At 42.6% G+C, this 20,881-nt stretch overlaps 1 protein-coding gene across 1 annotated transcript; it reads left to right on the top strand.

The window, feature by feature from the left end:
• The first annotated feature begins 258 nt into the window (after positions 1-258).
• On the top strand, positions 259-20,881 carry MAML1 (mastermind like transcriptional coactivator 1). The gene is made up of 5 exons (XM_054287734.1): positions 259-637; positions 9,308-10,708; positions 12,657-12,917; positions 15,847-15,961; positions 17,959-20,881. The coding sequence occupies exons 1-5, from the start codon at positions 269-271 to the stop codon at positions 18,948-18,950; spliced, it is 3,138 nt and encodes a 1,045-aa protein (XP_054143709.1). The 5' UTR covers positions 259-268; the 3' UTR covers positions 18,951-20,881.

Here is a 20,881-nt window from a genome sequence, read left to right as displayed (position 1 = left end):
GAGCGCGGCGGGCTCCGCCAGGCCCCGAGAGGCGGGCAGGGCTGAGGGCGAGCGGGGCAGCGGCGCGGCGCCGGGCTCGGGGCAGAAGGAGGAAGTGGGGCGGGGGAGAGAGGAGCGGGCGCCGGGCCGGGCGGGGGGAAAGACCCGGGACGATCCCGGCGGGGAGCGCAGGTAAGGCCGGCGGGAGGGGCGGCGGAGGCCCCGCCATGGCGGGCGCCGGAGCGAGGAGCCGGTGAGCGGCGGCGGCCGCCCCTTCGCCGCCCGGCCCATGGTGCTGCCCCCCTGCCCCATGGCGGAGTTCGTGGTGCCGCGGCACAGCGCGGTGATGGAACGGCTCCGCCGGCGCATCGAGCTCTGCCGGCGGCACCACAGCGCCTGCGAGTCCCGCTACCAGGCCGTGTCCCCGGAGCGCCTGGAGCTGGAGCGCCAGCAAACCTTCGCCCTGCACCAGCGCTGCCTGCAGGCCAAGGCCAAGCGGGCCGGCAAACACCGGCAGCCGCCCCCGGCGCCGCCGCCGCCCGCGCCCCCTCCGCCCGCCGCCGCCGCGGGGAGCGCCGAGAGGAGCGGAGCCAACGGGCTGGACGGCGAGGCGGCGAGCGGGGAGCAGCAGCACGGCCGCAGCAGCGCCCTGATCGCGGTAAGCGCCCCCGGGGCCGGCTGCTGGGGCCGGGAGGGACCGGCGGTCGTGCCCGGCTGGCACCGGCACCTCTCGTCTGGAGCGGGATGGGGGAAGGAAAAGGAGCTCTCGCTGCTGCTGTGGTGGCCTGCGGTGCGAGGGCTGGGCTTGGGGCTGCTCTGCCGAGTGCCCTCTCTGCTGTGTTACAACTTCGCAAACGATAAGGGCTGTTTTGTTTGCGCTCGTCACCTCTGCACGCTGGAAGAGTATAGAAAAACTGTGGCATGATGGGGTAGAGACAGGATTTCTGTGATGCTTAAATCATTCAGATTATTTTGTGAATCATATTTCTGGCTAATTCACCTAAAATGCCCCTGCAGAAACTGTCAGAGGGGTATTAATACTGCGGTGCCTTTGGATTTTTGTTTGCTTGCTTAAGTTTTCAGTTTGGGGTGTCCCGGTTTTGTGGAGTCATTTGATAAGGATATGCTTCTTACTGGGGGGGGGGAGTTTTAAGACAATGTGTCTGTTAATTCTGGTTCATATTGGAAAGAATTTCAGTGGAAAGGCAGCTGCTTGTTTGCCGCTCACTCTAGTGGGTGTGAACACTATGAGAATCCCACTCCACCCATTAAAAACTGGCTTAGCTCAAAATCTTAATGTTTCTCTGGCTTCTCTAGCATTTCTGGTTGTCGGGACATATTCACATAGCCCTGTTTGTATATCAAGATAGCTATTGCTTAACTTATTCTGGGCCCTTTAAATATACTGCTGTGTGCTAATGTGTCAGTAATGTAGGTTAGTAGGATAACCTCTTAAAGGCTGCCTGTCCTAATACCTGTCTGCCTTAAAATCAAGTATTTTTAAATGGTGGCCTGCATGAAAATGATTCAGTAGCACTCTGAGTGTCTTTAAAAGGGGACATTGGGTTAAACAAAGATATTCCCAGGTTAATAAATAGAATAAATAATATTTTTAGGGTGCTCTGTGTATTTGATTGGATTAGAAAGGAAGGAGGATATATTTCTCTCTGTCTTGGACCTCATTTACTGTTTTTAAAATAGAATCACAATAGAGCTTTTATGTATGCTTGAGTGTTCAGGACATAATGTGAAATACTGAAGGGGGTTTATCTATGTCATCTTTACTGTGACCAGCACTAGGCAGCCTGGGTGCAGTTTGTAGTATTTACAAGATGAACTGAAAGTGTTACTTGACTGAATTGTTTCTGTTCTTGCTAAAACACCTATGAGACTCGAGGACTTGCTGACTGTTGAGAAGACTGAGGTCCTTGTGACACAGTTAGAGCACTTCAGAGGGCTGCTGCAGAAGGGTACTTGAGGAAGAGAGGAAACCTTGTGCATTCCTGACACTGATTCTACAAAACTTTACGGTTAGCTGTTGTTTAGTAGACTAATCTTGAATGTAAACTTGTGTCAAAACAAAAATGACTCAAACTTGGGGTTTATTATCTAAAACCTTGGTGGAGGTTCTGTTTATTTCCTGCTGAGCTCTTGGGCTTTTTGCATATGGGGCTCTACCCCTTAATAATGTGTGTTTTCATTTCACTCAGGGCTCTTTAGCATGTCAAATCCTGTTGCTTAAACTGCCACCACACGACTTCATATTGATCTTCTGAAAGAAAGATGTCTCTAATTCATTGGTGTTGTTTCTCTTCAATCACTTTGGATGTGGATTTGATCTAATTAACATCCATTATAATGAGGGCTCTCAACAGCAGTCGGTTCTGAAGTGCACTGCACATCTTGGGGGAAGCCCTTGTACAGGAAGCTGCTGCCAGTGGCCAATTTACACAACAGAAGAGGGGTTTAGTGGATGAATGACTCTTCCTCGGGCTGGCCTGCTGTTTCCTTCCTAGCATCCATGACTGTGAGCTTAATTGCAGCTGCTGATTCATCACCTCGTTACTGGGGTATAAAGTTGGTTTGCTTAGTAATTCAAGTCTTGGAAAAAAACATAACAACAACAGCACCTCTGCTGCTGATTTAATTCCTCTGGCCCAGAAGGTCCCTCTCTGGGTTGGTGTTTTACCTCTACCTATCGTGTTGCCATTATCAAGACCAAGCATGTGCTTTGAATGGGAAGGATATGGGCTTGATTTCCAGCGTTCAGTAAAGTTTGGATGAACACCAGAACTGTCTTTTAAAACGTCCTGGACACATCCTTTCCAAAGAATGCTGCTAGCTCAGTGCAGCATGCATTATATCAGCTGTTGCTGCTGTAGCAGTCCAGATTTTTCTGTGAAGCTGCATATGAATCTGCTCTTGGAAATTAGTACTTTATGTTGACTGTTAATGAAGCATTTATTTTGGTCCCTGAAGGAGAGAGCAGTTCATGTAAAGGTGAAGGCTTTTGTGAGGTCTTGTAGCAGTAGGACATGAAGCTGCATTGCCCCAGGTGTGGGCAGTGTGGGCACTGCCAGGTGCTGTGCTGCTGAGCACCTTCTGTAAATCCACAATAGTCACAGGGAACAGGGTGGCACCAGCACTTCCTCCTTAGTCTTGTATGATTTGTCACGTGGACAAAATCAGATATTTTCTCTTCCATTAGTCTTTGCTCTGGTTTAGATCCTGAAGTTAGATGGATCTTGCTTACAGGCAGAAGTAAGGGATAGATTCTTCCTTGTTTTCTTACTTAGCAGCTGTAAAATTTGAGCTACAGAGACTGAGAGCATACAGCATTGATACAGAAATACTTTGGATTATCTGTGCATCACGTAGGCCTGTCCTTCATTTGAGAAAAATGTTGAAAAACCTTCTAGCTTCCTACTTCTAAAAAACTTCCAGGCCATTATTTAATGGGAAATCCAAATGGTGACATCTTCTTCCCATTTCTGTTCTTTAACGTGACATTATTAGGGCTGTGTTCAAAGTAGAAGATGCTTGATATTTGGATAATGTTTGCAGTGGTAATCTTCCATTTTTGAGAAACAGGGAAGTTGGGAAGAGATGGAGCTTGTCTCCTAGAACATTTTTTTCTCTGCCAGCTTCTGATAGATGAAAGTTCATGGAATAATGGTGTTTAAATTCTGTGCAAGAGAAAGGTTGGCTTCCTTACATTTCTGTGGTAGACAAAAAGGCAGTGGATGGCTGAGCTGAACAGAAGCTGTTTCATTGACATGTGAATGAGGAGAATGGCAGAGATCTGGATTTTCATCTCCACTCCTTGTTTTATGATGTGGTGTCTTGGAAGGAGAGCTGCTCCCTGTTTCTTACTGGGTTTTTTCCCCCACCTGAGAGCAGTTGTTGTGCAGAGAGCTTGCTTTGTCTAGGACTGCCACAAAACCACAAACAGTATTTCTGGAATGAGCACAGAAGTCGAGTCAGTGGCCTGTCTTGAGAAGGCTTTGTGTTAAAGCTGAAGAGCAGCTTTTAACATTTATTTGGGAGTGATAGATGTTTTGCATTAATATTAGTTAAACACTAAATTAAGCAAAGGCACCAAGTAAACAGTTTTAAATAAAATTGAAGTCCAAGGAGGGCAATGCAGTGTTTCTTGGTTGAAAGACCTAAAGTAATAAATTAAAGGGAATAGATTGTCCATAGTGTACTGACAAGTGTTAATGATGTTCCTCTAACAAAAGCTCAGGCTGGTACTCTAACAGTTCAGAAGACCTCATTTTTGTGTAAGCTGTGGTATAGGGGTGTTAAATTGTGAAATTATGTTTTACCACAAAGATAGCAAATTATTTACATGTTATTTATATATAGCCATGGTGCAGTGTAGTCTTGCCACCATTGTTTGTTTTTGCTGACAAGTCTGATAGTTTGTTGCCCAACAACTCAGACAGGTTTTTCTTTGTCTCCTTTTAATTCTCTGTGAGGTATTGTTTTATGTTTGAAACATTTCCCTTGCCAGATTAGTTAGATATGCAGTGATGTTTCCTAAGTTGTAAGGATCTGGGAGTGACTGAGCTGCTGCTGCTGTTGAAGTTCAAGTGAGGTGGAGAATCCGGCATTGCAGCTGAAGGCACAGGAGTTTTTTTGATTCAGCAGAACAATTCCTGTAGCAGAAGCTGCCCCTTGTGACTAATGCAGGCTTGGGATATTTATAGACATGCCTATCCACAGCCCTTCTTCACTCCAGCAGGCAGACACCCAAATACAAAAGTCTGCTGGAATTAAAGTAAAAATTAAAAAAGAGTCCAGCAGTTTGGTTCTGAAAGCACAGTGGAATGCAGGAACACATTGGGTAATAAAATGCTTTCCTTGCAGAGGGAGTGCAGCTTTGGAAGCTGAGGGTAGATGCACAGTAAAGGGGGGGTTCTTGCTGTGGGGTGTAGTCAGAATGTTATGTTTTCTATCCAAAATTCATACACTGCAGTGTCTGGTATTTGCATTGTTATTCCAGCTTAAGAAGTTGTCATCTTTGTTGCTGTTGTCCTTAGTGAGGCAGGAGAGGAGAATCAGTGTCTGTGGAGCACCTACTGTGAACTCTGGTACATGGGGGCTTATCTGTGCTGCAATACTGGCACTCCCATGGCAGAAAAATGAATGTATTCTGATTTGGTTTCCCCTTCTGTTTCAGAATGCTAGGAGCCATATTGGAGCTAGTTTTTTATTATGCTTGTAGTCTAATACAGCACTTCTTCTTTGAAAATGTCCAGCATTATGTTTCTCTTGCTCCTATATCAAAACAAATTCTTGTAGACTTAATTCTGATATTGAAATGGTAAACTAATTTGAAATGAAATACAAAAGATTAAAACTCTACTAAATCCTGTAAGAATATTTAAATCTCTGTAACAGATGCTTTTAAAAGCTAAATAAGAACATTATAGAGCCTGAGAGACACAGTATGGGTACCAGATTTTTAAGAATTTTCTTTTCTGCCATGTTCATGAGGTGGTTTGTTTGTTTGTTTTTTTTTTTAAATGAAAACTGCATACCGTTTGTATATATATATCTATATATATGTATCTGCCATCTTCAGTTTAGGTCTCAAAGTGTAAAAAAGTATTGGATTTTTGCAAGAGGACTTTAGCTGACTGTCCTCAGTTTAGCTGTTCTGAATGCTAAAGGATTTTTTGCTTTCAAACAAATAATGTGATCTAAACTTTCATGCCTGTTAAGTTCTAATGCATTGCAATGTCATTGGTTTCAGATTGTTATCTAAATGTAGTTTCAGGTATAAAGTCCACACCAAAATAGTGAACACCAAACAAACAAACAAAAAACCCAACAAAACCAATCAGAACAACTTTGTACCACTGTTTTGATCAGTGATTCATGCCCCTTCCCACCAAGGCAGTAAGAGAGCACTGCCCTGGCCTCTGAAGTTTTGAATTCTGCCAGTGCTAATAGGCAAGCAATAGATTAAGTTTTCAAGCTTTTCTGGTTTCTTGTTGGGCTTCTGTTGTAGTTCTTGGACAGCTTTTATGAAGTCAGTCAATTTGCCCCTGCAGTGAGACCACAGTAGGGCTGAGCACCATTGTGGTAAAGCTGGTGGGTTTAAGACAGAGATTGAATCTATCAAAATGCTTTGTGTGCTCTCTGTTTCTGCTGGAAGCTTTGTCATTTGCCTGGGCACACATCCATCTCTGGCATTGCAGGCCTGTCTCCTTGTCAGTGTGTGAGTTCCATGGCCAGAGGCTGCTGTGTTGGACACCTTTTGTTGTCATGGATGCCACCTGGGCTTTGTCAGCTTGTGTTCTGTGCATGAGGAATGCACAGTGGAGCATGTGTGCTCCTGCCAAGGAAGTGTTTATGGCCACGTTGAGGACTGTGTGTTCTGCTCACGTGAATAAAATGCAGCTCAGGTGATGGAGGAGGTGCAGCCTGTGGCCCCTCAGTGGCTCTTTGACACTCTCTGACCTGTCCTGGGCAAAGGATGAGGCCAGCTCACATCCCCTGCCTTGCACTCGTCCTATATCAGTATAAATACTTCAGATAAATGCTTTTGGGGTAATATTTTTAGGCATAGCTAGATAGCAGTGATCTAGGAAGTTCCATCTTTTGTTGGAAAATTGAATAGGCTGAGAAACTGAGAGGACACTTCTGTACCTGATCTTGTGACAGTGGAAATGATCGGCTCAGTGTTACAAATAAAATTGATTGATTCTGCTGAGGAAATTATGGACAGCATACTGGAGGAACACTGTGCCTTACAGGATGGTAGTGAACAAAAAAATTAAAGCTGAAGGGGGTTTCTTAGCGAGTAGCAAGCTATGCTTTACTTCATCCATGTGTTGGTTGGTTTTTTCATGAGTTTTGGCAGAAGAGAACAGGTTTTTCTTGCCTTGAGAACTCTGTTGGAGCAGCTTGATATGTAGATAGCTTGCAGTCTGACTTGTATCTCATATGCAGTTTGTTATTTTTCCCCTCAGACCAGATTATTTGGATAGACACAGACAAACTGGGGAGGAACTTAATCTCCCTTTTTTCTCCAAAGGAGTACAGTTTTAGGTGAAAGGAGGATTTTGTCCCAAGCAACTTACAGTCAAAATGTCTCCAAGGATCAGATATCTGAGTGTTATGACTGTTAAAATCCATAGAGATCTGAGAGTTCCTGAGCTGGATATTAGGGCTCTGTGTCTTTTTCTAGACTGCAGTGAGTGTAGCTCACAAAACCAAGTTATATTTTGATGTAAGTTTTCAGGGAGTGGGGTTTTTCCCTAACTATTTAGAATTAAGGAGGACCCATTCCCAAACTTTGAGTAATTTGACTCATCATATAACCTTGGGCAAGTTACTCATCCACCTTGAGCTTCAGTTTTCCTGGTGGGAGTATGAAGTAAACAATGGGAAATGCTGAAAGCCAAATGTTGTGATGGAGTTGAGGTTTTTTGCTCTCTGTTGTTTTGTCTTTTTACAAAAAAGTAAATTTCCGTTATTCTTTTGAGTTGGTATTTGAAAAATGCACTAGGGAGCTGCTACTCCAAGCTAAGGACCTGATGTTCAAATTAAGAGATTTCAAGTTCCAGCCTCCTCTCCAGATGTACACCTCACCTCATCCTACTCAGTCTTCTGCTGATCTTGCTATTCTGCTGCTGTTTCCATGAGCCATCTAGAAGATCACAGTCTCCAGGGAAGCTGGAGTCTGTCCCACAGATAAAAATAAGTCTTTGCTGTTACCTATGCAAGCATTAAACAAATAGTGGGGTTTTTTTGCTGTTACCTGTGCAGGAATTAAACAGATGGTCTGGGGTTTCTTTGCCCCCAAAGATCAGCTCACTGTAGGCAGTTAAAAAAAAATAGGAACAATTAACTGTGAACCAGTCCTTCTGTCTGTAAATCAAAGAATGCTGTTGCTCAGGCAAGTGTGTAAAATTCTTCTGATAATTTATGCTGGCCCTACATCCAGCCTCTTGCTTGAATGCTGAGATCTTGAGGTTTCCCATTTTTCCCTGGATGAGTTTTCCCCAGGGGTTAGTGGACTGCCCAGTGAACACTGCAGGTAATATGAAAAGAACCATGCTTGTCTTGAGGTTTGTTTGATGAGCTGCTTTCCTGCCCTCTGAGAGGGCTGTTGTTCAGTGACCCCACACCTCAGATGGTGGCTTTTGGTGGAGATTCCTGTCGAGGGTCCTGCTGGGATGTCCCAGGGTGTCTGACCCAGGCTGGGAGCTGATGGCAGCTCCCTCTCCCAGCTCCCCACGCTGCTGGAGCAGCGGCTCTGCCCTGCAGCTTTGTCTGCGTTGGTGGAGCGTTCCAGCACCAGCAAAGCTCAGATTTTTTTACAGAATGCACCTGAGGGAAGGAAAAGTTTATAGTCACCTTTGATGTGTGCAGGAATTCTGTTTTCAGATGCTTTTGAGGTCAATAGAAAGAACATTATATTTGCAAGAATGCTGGCAAGAAGGAGAAGTTGAACAAAGGTGCTCAGGCTCTGGCTGTGAAGCTGCTGCTGTAGCCGCTGGTCGCTTCTAGGTGGCACCACGAGAAAGAGAATCTGTGCCTTCACCATCTGGGAGAGGCCAACTGTGGAGCTGCTTGGGGCTCTGGTGGTCAGAGCAGCTGGCAAATACTTCAGGAGAAAAGAGAAAAGGAATGAACTTGCTCTGCTGTGATAGAACTGGCTGAACTCTGAATTGCATTTTCCACAAGTGTGAAGCAGTGGTCGCTAAGTGACAAATTGGTTTTGCTTCAGTGCCAAAAGTGTGATTGTGTACAAAATTTATATACACAGTTCTTCTCTAAAAGATATTATCACAAGAGAATTACTTGTTTTTTCTAAATATTTAAATGTGGGACTGCTTTATAAATATTTAAATGTGAGACTTATGGAAGAGTCTCATGGAACAATTAGACTGTATGTGTACATAGTTCAAATAGAATACAGGTTTTTATTCTCATCTGAAATTTGATTCTTAACATTATTTAATGTTTTTCTCCTTTTGAATAGGAAAAATCATAACATATTCCAGTTCACAGCCATTTTTCAACTTTTTGTTGTCAGAGTACTTGGCAGCTTCTAGTTTTGTCTGAAGGAGGGGGTGTCTGTTTAAAGTAGTACATGTTTTTTGAAAAATTTCTGTGAGAGATTATAGTGAGGAAGTAATCTCATGTGCTGACTTGTAAAACAAAATGTTACCAAAACAAAGATGCAATCTTTGATTTTTTTTTTCCTGAAATGTTTTGTTCAGAGCGAGACAATGTTCTGGTAAGAAATAAAAATCCAGATTTGTGTAACATAGAACTACATAACTAAAATATTCCTTTTCTTTTTCAGCAGCTCCATGAGACTGTGAAAAGAAAGCTTGATAGTGCTGCTTCCCCTCAGAATGGAGACCAGCAGAATGGCTTTGGTGATGTGTTCTCTGTGTCCAAGAAACTGCGTCGTGAGGATGGTCTGGGAGTGAGTGGTTCTTCCAATGGAATGCCCCCTGTGTCTCCACTCCATCATCTGGACAAGAAATCTGGTACTGGTGATACCTTACAACTTAATGGGAAGCATCCAATGGGGCTCGATGGCATCAGCAAGAAGTGTCTTCCAGATTCCAGCCTGCAGCTGAATGGAGGTGGTGATGCTGATGATTCATTTCCTCTGAGTTTGAACAAAGAGCTGAAGCAGGAGCCTGTAGATGAGCTTCCCTGTATGAATCCTGTAGCAGGGGGTTCTATATCTCAGAATAACCTGATGCCTGATCTTAACCTAAATGAGCAAGAATGGAAGGAACTTATTGAGGAGCTCAATAGATCAGTGCCCGATGAAGACATGAAGGATCTCTTTAATGATGACTTTGAAGACAAAAAAGATGCAGATTCTTCAAATTCAGCTGCACAGACTCCATTACCACAAGATATTAACATAAAGACTGAGTTTTCCCCAGCACCCTTTGAACAAGAGCAGCTGGGATCTCCCCAGGTTAGACCAACTTCTTCAGGTTCAGCATTTATTGGTGCTGCTTCTGTACCTGTAAGTGCCGCTTCTACAACGGTTGTTACTTCTCAGGCTATGTTCCAGCCTTCCAGTCAGTCAATGACTGAAAATCCTAATCAGCCCATGATGCAGGCATCAAACCACTCTCAGAACATCCAGAGGCCTGTATTGTTACCTGGGAAGTGTGCAGGAAGTGCCAAAGAAATGTCTTCTGCTCATCAACTTCAGCAGATTGCAGCCAAGCAGAAGAGAGATCAGATGTTGCAGAACCAGCAACAAGCTTCACAGGTCCACCAAGCAAATCAGATGTCAACGTGGCAACAGCCTGGGCCTTCCCATAGTCCACTGGCTGTCCCATATACCATGGAAAATCCTACTAGCCCGTCGGTTTATCAGCCAGACTTCAACAATCAGAAACTCATGATGCCTAGTTTGGGAAATAAGAGCTCACCAAGAGCTGGAGGCAATTATCATGTGAACATTTTGGGCCATCAGCAAAACAGCTTGAACCAGAACCCTGTGAACAGTCAAAGCTCTATGCTGGACTATGGGAACACCAAACCTCTTTCCCATTACAAAGCAGAGTGTGAGCAGGGGGTGGCAGTGCCTGGGCAGAACAAGGCTCCCATGCTGGCATACATCCAGCAGCGCCAGCAGCCACCACTGTCCCATGTAGGTGACGACCAAAATGGGATGATCCTGCTGAAACCCAAGCCTGGAAACATGGCCTACCGACTGCCACATGGTCAGGTGAATGTCCTGAGTTACCTTTGCTCTGTAGCAGATTTAAGGGTGTTGGGTAGGTAAGGCTGGAGTGCAGATTCCTTGGTATAGTTTCAAATGTTTCCATTGATTTTAAAGAGAAAAATCTTATATACAAGACCCTTAAACAAGAATGATGAGGTCTTTTTTCCACTGGGGACAGTTTTTAATACTGGGTTCTAGGTCATGTAACGTGTGATTTCCAGCTTAATATACTTTGTGGGCAACAAATTATGTTGTGCTTCACAGAAGCTTCTACTTACAAAGATAAATAGATGCTTTGTAAACTTTTGACTAAAATAACTTGTATAAAACTGTAGTGTTACACAGTGTTCTCAAAGAAGCTTTGATTTCTTTACCTTGTTTTTAGTCCCTACTTGTGTCTGAGTTGGCTTACTATTAAAAGACCTACTTTTGCAGAGAGGTGGAAGTAGGGGCTGCATTCCTGATTTCTTGGGTGTTCCATGGAGCCTTTCAGTTCTATGGATTTTTATTGGTTAAGTCTCTGGGCACTGGGGAAGCATGGCATAGGAGAGAAATATATCATTAAGAATGAATAATGGCAGTGTTTGTTTGCTTGAAGCATATGCTTCAGGTTTTTAACAGAAAATTCCAGATGGTGCTCCTTTGCCTTGTATAGAACTGTTACTACAGGTATGCTGCAGGTGAAAATTTCTGTAGTAGTGGGTGGAAGTTTAAACTCATTGGATTCTATAACATGTACCTGCAATGCACATACAAGAGGACTTGTTGAAAAGAAAAGGTATTTGATTAAAGTTCCTCCAGCAAAAACTGTTTGAGATCCAACTCTAGTCATATGTTCCCTCAACAAAACAGAAAACCTGCGAAAAAGCTCTGATTTGTCTGTGATAAAGACCACACCAGTGTACAAATAGAAATTTGAGATCAATGTGTGCTTCATAAAAACAAAAAGGATCTCTTTGAAAGCTGGCAGAAGTAACAGTCTAACAACATTTTGATGGAAGAAGGGTAGAGATGATTGTGTGTGTCACATCTCCCCCTCACTGAAAAATGTGAGGGTGACCTTGTGTCTACACTGCCACACTTGCACTGAACTAACAGAAATACTGATGAAAGCTTTGAGAGAATTTCTCAAAACTTGCACACAGAGCAACTTAGTGCAGCATTCCTTGTATTTGGCTTGTGATTCCCTATGAAACTGCAGAGTGAGAACCAACAGCCAAACCCATTAGCTGACTGCTTAAATTAAACGTAATATTTGTTTGTGTAATTAGAGATGAGGCTGAACTGTGCTTTAAAATGATGAAAACTGTCAAATTTCAAAGGGATTTGCTGGTACTAGGAGGGCTTTTGAATGTTCCATGTTATTTTTGCTTATCCCATGTTCCAGTCTCAGAAAAAAAGGACAAAAAATGCAGACTTAAAAAAAACTAATAATATCAGACTTATCTCTAGTAGTATTTTTGTCTGTAGTGTGTGGTGATGGTTGGGTTGCTGGAAAAATACTTTAAGAGCCATTTTGACCAGTGGAAGCCTTCTCCCCTTCACCTGCAAATAGTAAATTCTCTGATATTAAAAAAAAAGGCAGCTTTAGGATGAGAGACATAAACACTTGCAGGATGAAATGTTGACAGAAGAGGCAGGATTTCAATAAATGCTTTGTATAACAAAAATATCAAATGTAGTGTTTGAAAAATTGCTGCTAAAATAAACAGAAGCTGGGGTGTTTGACGAGCAGTTTGTAAGTGCCTGAAAAAAAGCACATAGAGCTTTACTGACCTGTTTGAGCTGGAAATTGGGAGGAACTTCAAGACTGGAGTTAAAGCCTCTATTCCTAAATGTTGGGGAGCTTCTGACCCTAACTCCAAACTGGCAGTTCTGTGTCTGGTGCTGTATAGATGTGAAGAAGGTAGTGCATTTCTGTAATTTCTATTACTTTTCCTGTGTTCTGCAGGATCAGAACCCTGCTCCTGCTGTTCCTCGTGTTCCTGTTTCTGTCCCGGGCCCTGGGGTGGGTGCCCAGGCTCCAAATGTCACCATGGCAGGTAACCACAGCAGCTCAGCTTATCAGCAGCAAGCAGCAGTGATGAAGCAACACCAAATGCTGATGGACCAGCAGAAGCAGAGAGAGCAGCAACAGAAGCATCTGCTCATGGAGCAGCAGAAGCAGCAATTCCTGATGGAACAGAGGCAGCAGCATTTGCTGGCAGAACAGGTGAGAGGGGCCAGCTCTCTGTTTTTTAATTTGTGCTGCTTTGCTTAGGTGCATGAAATAGCATTTGATGTTTTAGAATCAGAGAATAGTTTGGTTGGGAAGGACCTTAAAAATCATCTCAGTTCCAGCTCCTCTGCCAAGGGCAGGGACACTTTCCACTAGACCAGCTTGCTCCAAGCTCCATCCAACCTGGCCTTGAAACATTTCCAGGGATGGGGCAGCCACAGCTTCTCTGGACAGCCTGTTCCAATGCCTCACCACACTCACAGTAAATAATTTCTTCCTAATATCGAATCTGAACCTAACCTCCTTCAGATGGAGGTCTTGGAATCCCCCTTGCTCTATCACTTCATGCCCTTTTGAGACAACTTCCCCCTCCAGCCTTCTTATAAGCCTCCTTTAGGTACTGAAAAGTGCTCTAAGGTCTCCCTGAATCATCTGCCCATCAGAAGCTTTATGAAAGGAGGAAATTATAGTCTCCTCTGAACTGAAAATGAATAACAGCCCATTTTGTGGGGAAGGTTGTAGTAGAATATGCAGGATTGTGGAGCTATGGCTGTGCCAAGTCCTAGCCAATGGTTGTTTTATCACTTGGAGACATCCTGATGAAATTGAGGTGTCAATAGAGGGGACAGAAAAACCCCCTCAGTTCTGAAGCCAGTGTGGACAAAACATATAAATGTGGTTGACAGTGTATGAGTGTTGGTAAAGATATGTTTTTGATATTTTGGTTAAAACAATTTGGACTAAGGGAATACTGTGGGGGAATTATATTATTAAAGACTGAAAGAAAATGCCCAAATCATCAATAAAATCACATCTTCTCTATGAGTTATGTGATCTGTAAGCTTAGAATGCTTTAGTAAATCAATCAGTCTTTGGTGACTTGTATATTAATATAAAATATCAAAGATGAATAATCATTACTCTCCAGAATGTTAACAAACAGGTATTATTTGAGAGCAGGTGGGGAAAAAGGAAGTATGGGGTGTGACCTCTTGTTGGTGCTTTTGCATGTGTGATGGATGGTGATTGTTAGAGCTCTGTTAGAGCTTTGTTAGAGCTCTTAGAGCTGTGGCCGAGGACGTTTCCTTAGGACAATAATGGACAGAACAGGTGTCAGACTTCTCTGAACACTGGGGAGGTGATAAGTAGCATATCTCAAAAATAGTATTAAAATAGTATTTTCCTATCTATTTGCTTCTGCTTTGCCAGCACATGTTGCTGCAGTAAATATCAATATTATGAAAATACTTCATTCATGTCCTACTTGTGGTAACTACAGTTAACTTGTGTAATTTCCATTTTTCTATAGTGATACTGAGACTCTGGTCCCAGATAAGGAGTGGCTTTGCCTTGGAGCTGAACAGCTTTAGACATTGCATTTGCCACATTTACTGGCCTTGTGCTGCCTAGTCAAGCTAGGTCTTGTTAGCATTCTGATTTGATATTTGTTCCTTTGGATACACATGATACTGCATATAGTTTTACAAAAAGATTTCTGAATCTACTGATGTCTGCTTTGCAGGAAACTTGTAGTTTCAGGTAGCTCCAGTGCCATTCCCTGCCACTATACATTTGTCTTTTCACTTGGCCTTCTGTGTATTTTTTAATTTTCTTCTCCAGGCCAGGTTCTACAGTTCTTGGTTTTTTTCAGAGCTATGGCATCTCCTGTTGGCTTCTGTGGTCAGCCTCTTTCAGGTCTGACTGGTCCTGCAAGCAGCAGGTCCTCTGTCAAGCTGCCTGCCCTCTTCATTCCTGTGCGTGTCTCAACAGCTTCTCAGCTGGAGACATTTGGGAGGGATGGTATTGATGTGTATCTGCTGTTTGTTACATTGCACCAGTCTTTTCTCTAAAGGCTTCTGCCTTGTGTCTTTACCCCAATTCTCTTGGAGGAGAATTTTTGTCCCCTGCTGTGCTCTGTGTAACTTTTTGGTTAAGTATGTAGTTGTGCATTGTATCACTACTTGGTTATGTCAGAATTTCAGTCTGGCTGAAGGTATCTGTGGAAGAAGAGACAGAAATGCTGTGCCTGATACATTTCATATTGTGGAAGCACCCAGATGGCTGTTAACACTGTCAAAATCGGAGCCTACTGACACCACATCTATATTCCCCTCAAGAGTTTAAATTTCATTTTCCCCCAAAGTTTCCTAATAGAAAATTTGCTTGGTTTATTTTTCAAATGGTTTGATCATAAAATAGGTATGGGTTGAATCTGCTTTTATTTTGAAGAGGTACAATTATTTTCTGTCATGAGTAGGGTTTGTTTCAGTTGATCAGTGCGTTGCTAAGAAAGTGGTTTGAAACAAAGGCTGCAAAACTTGTAGACTTCTATTATGGACTTAGTTCTGCAGTTTTTCATAATCCTCTGAGAAAACCTGTGATATATGAGAATATGGATTTGTGTGTCTCTTTTCATGTTTGCAGACAAGGACTAGAAAGTATTTACATGTTCATTTTTTGATGTTTCTGACTTGAACTTTTATTGATTTTTAAAGAGAGGTCTAAAATATATTCATTTGGAAATAAAGACCAAAAAAGTAAATGTGGTTTTTTTAATACACGCACTTCTGCTCTTTTTGTCTTTACAGTATTGCTAAAAATGCCTGTTGATTACATTACTGATTAGGAGACTGTCATCTGTGAAAGGCTTCAGACATGCACTGCAGTAACTCTTGTTACTTGTAGAACTCTTGCTACATGTAGTACATGCTGTTGATTTTGAGATCCTGGTCTTGTCCCTCATCAGATTAAACTGACTGTGTTTGAGCCTTGAGAACAAGCTCTGAAGTGACTGTAGGGCTGCAGAAGCCCCTTTGATTACCAGCTGTGCGTAAAAGTATGCAGACAACTTGTTTTTCTCCAAGACAGCCCTTGGAAACAGCTTGATCTGTGTGTAAAATATCTTGCATGGGGCATTTTTCAGGAGAAGCAGCGGCAGCAGCAGGAGCAGCAGCTGCAGCGGCACCTGACGCGGCCCCCGCCCCAGTACCAGGATCAGGCACAGAACCCCTACCAGCAGCAGGTTGGACAGTTCACAGGTGAGTAAACATGGCAGTTCCAACAATAGCAGAAAAAATACCAGCAGTGAAAAACAAGGTGTCTTTAAGTTTCCTGGATTGGATAGCTTTTAATTAATTTATTACATGTCACTGTGCCTTAAAAGCTCTTGACCTATACTCTGATTCAGTTGCAAATTAACAGCTTCCCTGGTTGCAGGTATCTGGGACAACTTAAGCTTCTGTTCTTAATGCTGTTTGGGAAATGAGTAAAATTTTTAAGTACCTTCATTGTTCTACAGGCCTTTTTTATACTTCTATTTCATTATGCAGGTTGGAAATTCTCTCTGTCTTTGATATATTAAGATTCAGAGGGATTTTTTTTCTGAAGCCTGACATCACTACTGCCTGTATCTATCACAGGCCCTCATTAAAGAAAGATAAGTGGTGTGTTATTTCTCTCATCTCTAGGATGAGTTTAAAAGTCTCTAACATTTTTATCCCTGCTACATTTAAAAGAGAATGCAATTTAAATTCTCTTCATTATATGTGAAGTGTCCTATGTGGTTTTTTTTGTATGAGAAACAGCTTAGTATGTCTGTAGTGTATTAATTCTGTTAAATTTCCTTTCATTTTGTTTTCTTACTCTCCATGTTCCTGCAGAAGTAAATACTGGAGGGGTAAGATGCAAATGGAAATGTAATACCCTCACCCTGAGAGTGTTTGTGCCTCTGCAGCTACAATTGGGTTTTGTTACTTAACTGAAAAAACTCAATGCCAATGCAAAAGGATTGTGTGCTAACATAGGCATCAGTAGCATCCTTCAACTATTGCACTGAAATATTTTTTATGTTGCCACCTTTCTACAGAAAGACAGGCATACAGCTGTTAGAAATAGAATAGGTTTTGTTATCATGAACATCAGTACTATTAAAAATACTTTTCTTTGTGATGATGATTGCAACTATTTTTTGCATCTTAAATCCTGATATGTGTGCTGTCTCTTCACTGTAAATATTGTCACAGTAAGACTCTTCCCACACCCATCATTCCCTCGACACTGATGTTTTCATTATGTACTTTGTTGATAATTAATTCAATATAATTTGAATTTATTCTTGATAATTCTGGTTTTATTCAGATAGAATGTTAGTAATAATGGAGATCCAGTATTTCTCAGCTATCATAAAATGTGAAAAAATTCTGCAGCTTACTTTCAGTTTTGAAAGTAGAGAAATTATTAGTGTAGGTAGGTTTCCCCTGGTCGACTGCAAGGAGTGTGGGGGGTGTTACAAGCACTACACTTTACAGAGCTTTTCTGCTTTTTTTGCCTCAAATCGGGGGCCGCTTCTTCTACAAGAAGAAATTTTGAACTCAGAATTTGCACTAGCAAAGGATCATATTTGGTTTGATGAGAAAACATTTTTCCAAATCACCTTGCTTGGCTGTCAGCACTGCATATTAACATACTGAATACTTGACTGTGAAAATCCAAAAGATACTTGACCAAAAATTTCTGAATTAGATATTTCTATCTTAGATAAATAGAAGATATTCCTAGAATTGGGAAAATGCAGAACTGGCAACCCTACAGTTGTATGATAAGAGATGCACTCTTGTGTATGCATGGAATGACTGACAGTGTGTGTGTGTGTGCAGTAAGAGGTATTTTTTAACAGCTTAGTAAATTGAGCATGCACTTCAAAGTATATGTGTTTACCTTTGTTCACAAAGAAATATCAGAGTCCTGCCTTTAAAGTCATAATTTTTTTCAAATTAGTGATGCTGAACTCTTAGAAGTGGTATTCAGATTTTTTTAGGACATTGGCATATCTGTGTTTGAGATCAAGGTGGAGGTGCTAACTGGAGCTGTAGTTGACACTCCTTAATTAAACTCCTGCTCTCTGTGTGTTGCTTGCAGAGGTCAATTTATACAAATGCAGCTGCATCTCTCTTGTGGGTTATTGTGCCTGCAAGCCTGGCTCAGCTCTGGTTGAACCTGAGGTATTTAATGAACAAAATATTTCTTTGTATTTCAGGGTCATCTTCAGCCATGCCTGGGGTCAGTAATTTGGGACAGTCCAGCTCCGGCAGCCCTCGGCTGTTTCCTCAGAGCCAGAACATGATTCAGATGGGACCTGGACACGCTCCTGTTGCTCCACTGCAGTCGGGCTCCAGCCAGCAGGAGCGGGGGGTGTCTCAGTACCCCGGCATGCAGAACATGCAGCGTGGGGGGTTGTACAACCTGGCACCTGGCATGAGCCAGATGGTTCCCCAGCACACGGCCCCGAGTGCCAACGGACAGACCCCCATGCAGAGACAGGGCAGCTTGGGCCAGGGCGCTGCCGTTCCCGCTGCCTACGGGCAGAACACCTTACCAAACTCAAATATTTCTCAGCAGCACAATAAAGGTGCACTGAATGCTACCTTATCTAAGCCACAGATGGCAAGAGTACCAGCTGCTATGGGGGCTCAAAATCCATCTTGGCAACACCAAGGTATCCCTAATATTAACAACCAGACACAAGCAAACAGTGGCTTAGGACCATTTACTGCCAACTCCTCTTTCCACATGCAGCAGACACATCTAAAGATGTCCAACCAGCAGTTTGCCCAGGGAATGCCTCAGGTAAGCCTAAGCACCAGCAGGCCCATGACCTCGATGAACGCTGCCGTCTCTGGGCAGATGCTGTCGTCCTCTTTGGGAGCGCAGCCGCGGACAAATGCGCCCGCGCAGCAGCAGGTACCCTCACAGCAAGTCCTGCCTGGCATCAACCAGACTGTTCCAGACCTGAATGCTTTCAACCAGAACCCAAATCAGCAAATTCCCAACAGAGGAAACCTGCACTGTAGCCAAGGGTACCCTGTGAGGACGACCAGTCAGGAGCTGCCTTTCGCCTACAGCGGCCAGTCAGGCAATAATGGACTTCAGAACTTAACTGGTGACACAGATCTGATAGACTCTTTGCTGAAAAACAGGACTTCAGAGGAGTGGATGAACGATTTGGATGAGTTGTTAGGAACTCATTAAAATGGGGCCGGGGGCGGGGGTTCAACTTTTTTTTTAATTATTTCATGAGATATAAACAACTCTTGGACCAAAAAACCTGTGGCATTGAGGAGACTTGCAGGCATTAGAGGTAAATGGTTGGGAAAAAGACTGGAGCTGCTTCTCACTGAGCATTGACTCGTGGTCACGGCGCACCAAGCAGGTCTGCAGGAGGAGTGCGCTTTGGCCGCGGTCTCTGAGGAGTCGCACACTTGAACAGGTCAAAAAATGCTGTGTCCTGGCCAGCCTTCCAGAAATCTCACTTGCAGTGTTCTAAAACTAAATATATTAATTATTTAAAAACAAAACAAAAATTCCACAGAACTAGTGCAGAAAGAACGCAAATAGTTGCACAAATTGTGTGTAGGGCTTAGTCTGCAGCTATTACTTGCAATAATTATTTGTTCATAGCTTGACATGCTGTTATAGTACTGTCCATCAAACTTCTGATTTTTGTTTGAGAAGAGGCTGTATGCACCTGAGTATGCTTGCAAAATGTTTGGAATTGTTTCTTTTCCCCATTGCTGAAGCATGTGCCTGTACTCTCAGTAAGCAAGTGATACTTCACAGTAAATATTTCTAGATGCTGGTAATAGATGAGAAAAAGTATTAAAACCTGGCCAGTTAGTCTAGATAGTCATCTTCATAGATTGTAGTCTTTTAAGCTGCAGTTTGCACTCTGTTGTAGAGAGGCACAGTTCTTGGCTTGTACCTTGCTGTGTTTAAAGGGGGAATTTCTTATGGGAGAACTTTTAAACTATAGTAGGTTTAACATGAATTGTAAAGCCATTTACTTTGCACCTGTTTCTTCATAACTTATTTCCAAAGGTAGTTGTATTTAAATGAAGGCTTTGCTTCATGACAGCTCATCTAGTTTTCTTTGTTGTAAAAAGTAAAACTAACCTTTGAGAACAGTTCATCCCCCGGAATTCGCAATGAGCACAAGACTTTGTCACTTCAGGATAAAAATGAGGAAAAAAGAAGTTGGTTGGGAGGTGGAAAGTCCTTATTAGCAATAATAGCACAGGCAGCCTGGGAGAATACTTGTGTCAGGGCTGCTCCAATGTGGAAGTCTCCCCCTTTAAATGCTTTGTTTTTTTTAATACTGGCTTACAAGTTTGATAATCTTTCTATAGACTGGTGGATTTACTATTTTAATATCCCTTGAAGCAGATGCTGTTCTTCAGCTCAGCCCAAGGAGACCTCTTATCCATATGTTGGGGTTGGTCCCAGAAAGGACAAAAACCACAATGGGAACAGTCAATGTTCCAAAGTCCTTACTCTCTACCAAAAAAATCTTTTATCCACCAACAAACCACCTTGCCTTAACGTTTATTTTAAAATGAAAATAAAGTTGAAAGCTTTTGTTTTAAATGCACAAATACCTCTTCCCTTTCTAAATCCAGTTTCTTGGAAAACTCCTCTAAACTTTCTAACCAAACCCAGCATTGTGATTTAAAAGCAATTTCCTTCAACACAGACTGGCTTCACCAGGAGTTTTCTGCATTGCAGAATTGTGAGAGAGGGTTTTTTCCAGAGGGGGTGAAGGGAAGGTAAAGATATCATTGGTTTCAAAGAAGGAAAATATTTTACTGTATCTGCAGCTCCTTTATGAGACAATTTGCACTTTTGAAAACTGCTTTTTTAACACTAATACTTTAACCCTTTCCAAATATGCATGGAACATGGTTTGTCCAGCACACTTAGCTAGTGTGGATGAATTCCACTCTGTTGATCAGATTTGCTATTTTATCATGTTGAACTGTTGATGAAAGATGTACATTGATCAGTGGATCCCACCTTTGAACAGTGAATAAAACTTCACTGAAGCAGGCTTAATCCCTCATAGAGCTTTTGAAAAGATAACAGAAAGATTGTCTTTGGATGGGAAGATAAAGATGTTGGTGACTGTG

Source organism: Melozone crissalis, unplaced genomic scaffold, assembly GCF_028551555.1.
Source record: "Melozone crissalis strain CALT ecotype California unplaced genomic scaffold, PUWL_Pcris_2 ptg000061l_1, whole genome shotgun sequence".
In the NCBI taxonomy this organism is placed as follows: Eukaryota; Metazoa; Chordata; class Aves; order Passeriformes; family Passerellidae; genus Melozone; species Melozone crissalis.
This window is presented reverse-complemented; position numbering and strand designations above follow the sequence as displayed.

Coding starts and splice junctions, on each gene's coding strand:
- MAML1 (XM_054287734.1), top strand. CDS start 269: ATGGTGCTGCCCCCCTGCCCCATGGCGGAGTTCGTGGTGCCGCGGCAC. Junction 12,918..15,846: donor AGCATTTGCTGGCAGAACAG/GTGAGAGGGGCC, acceptor GGCATTTTTCAG/GAGAAGCAGCGGCAGCAGCA. Junction 15,962..17,958: donor GCAGGTTGGACAGTTCACAG/GTGAGTAAACAT, acceptor TTTGTATTTCAG/GGTCATCTTCAGCCATGCCT.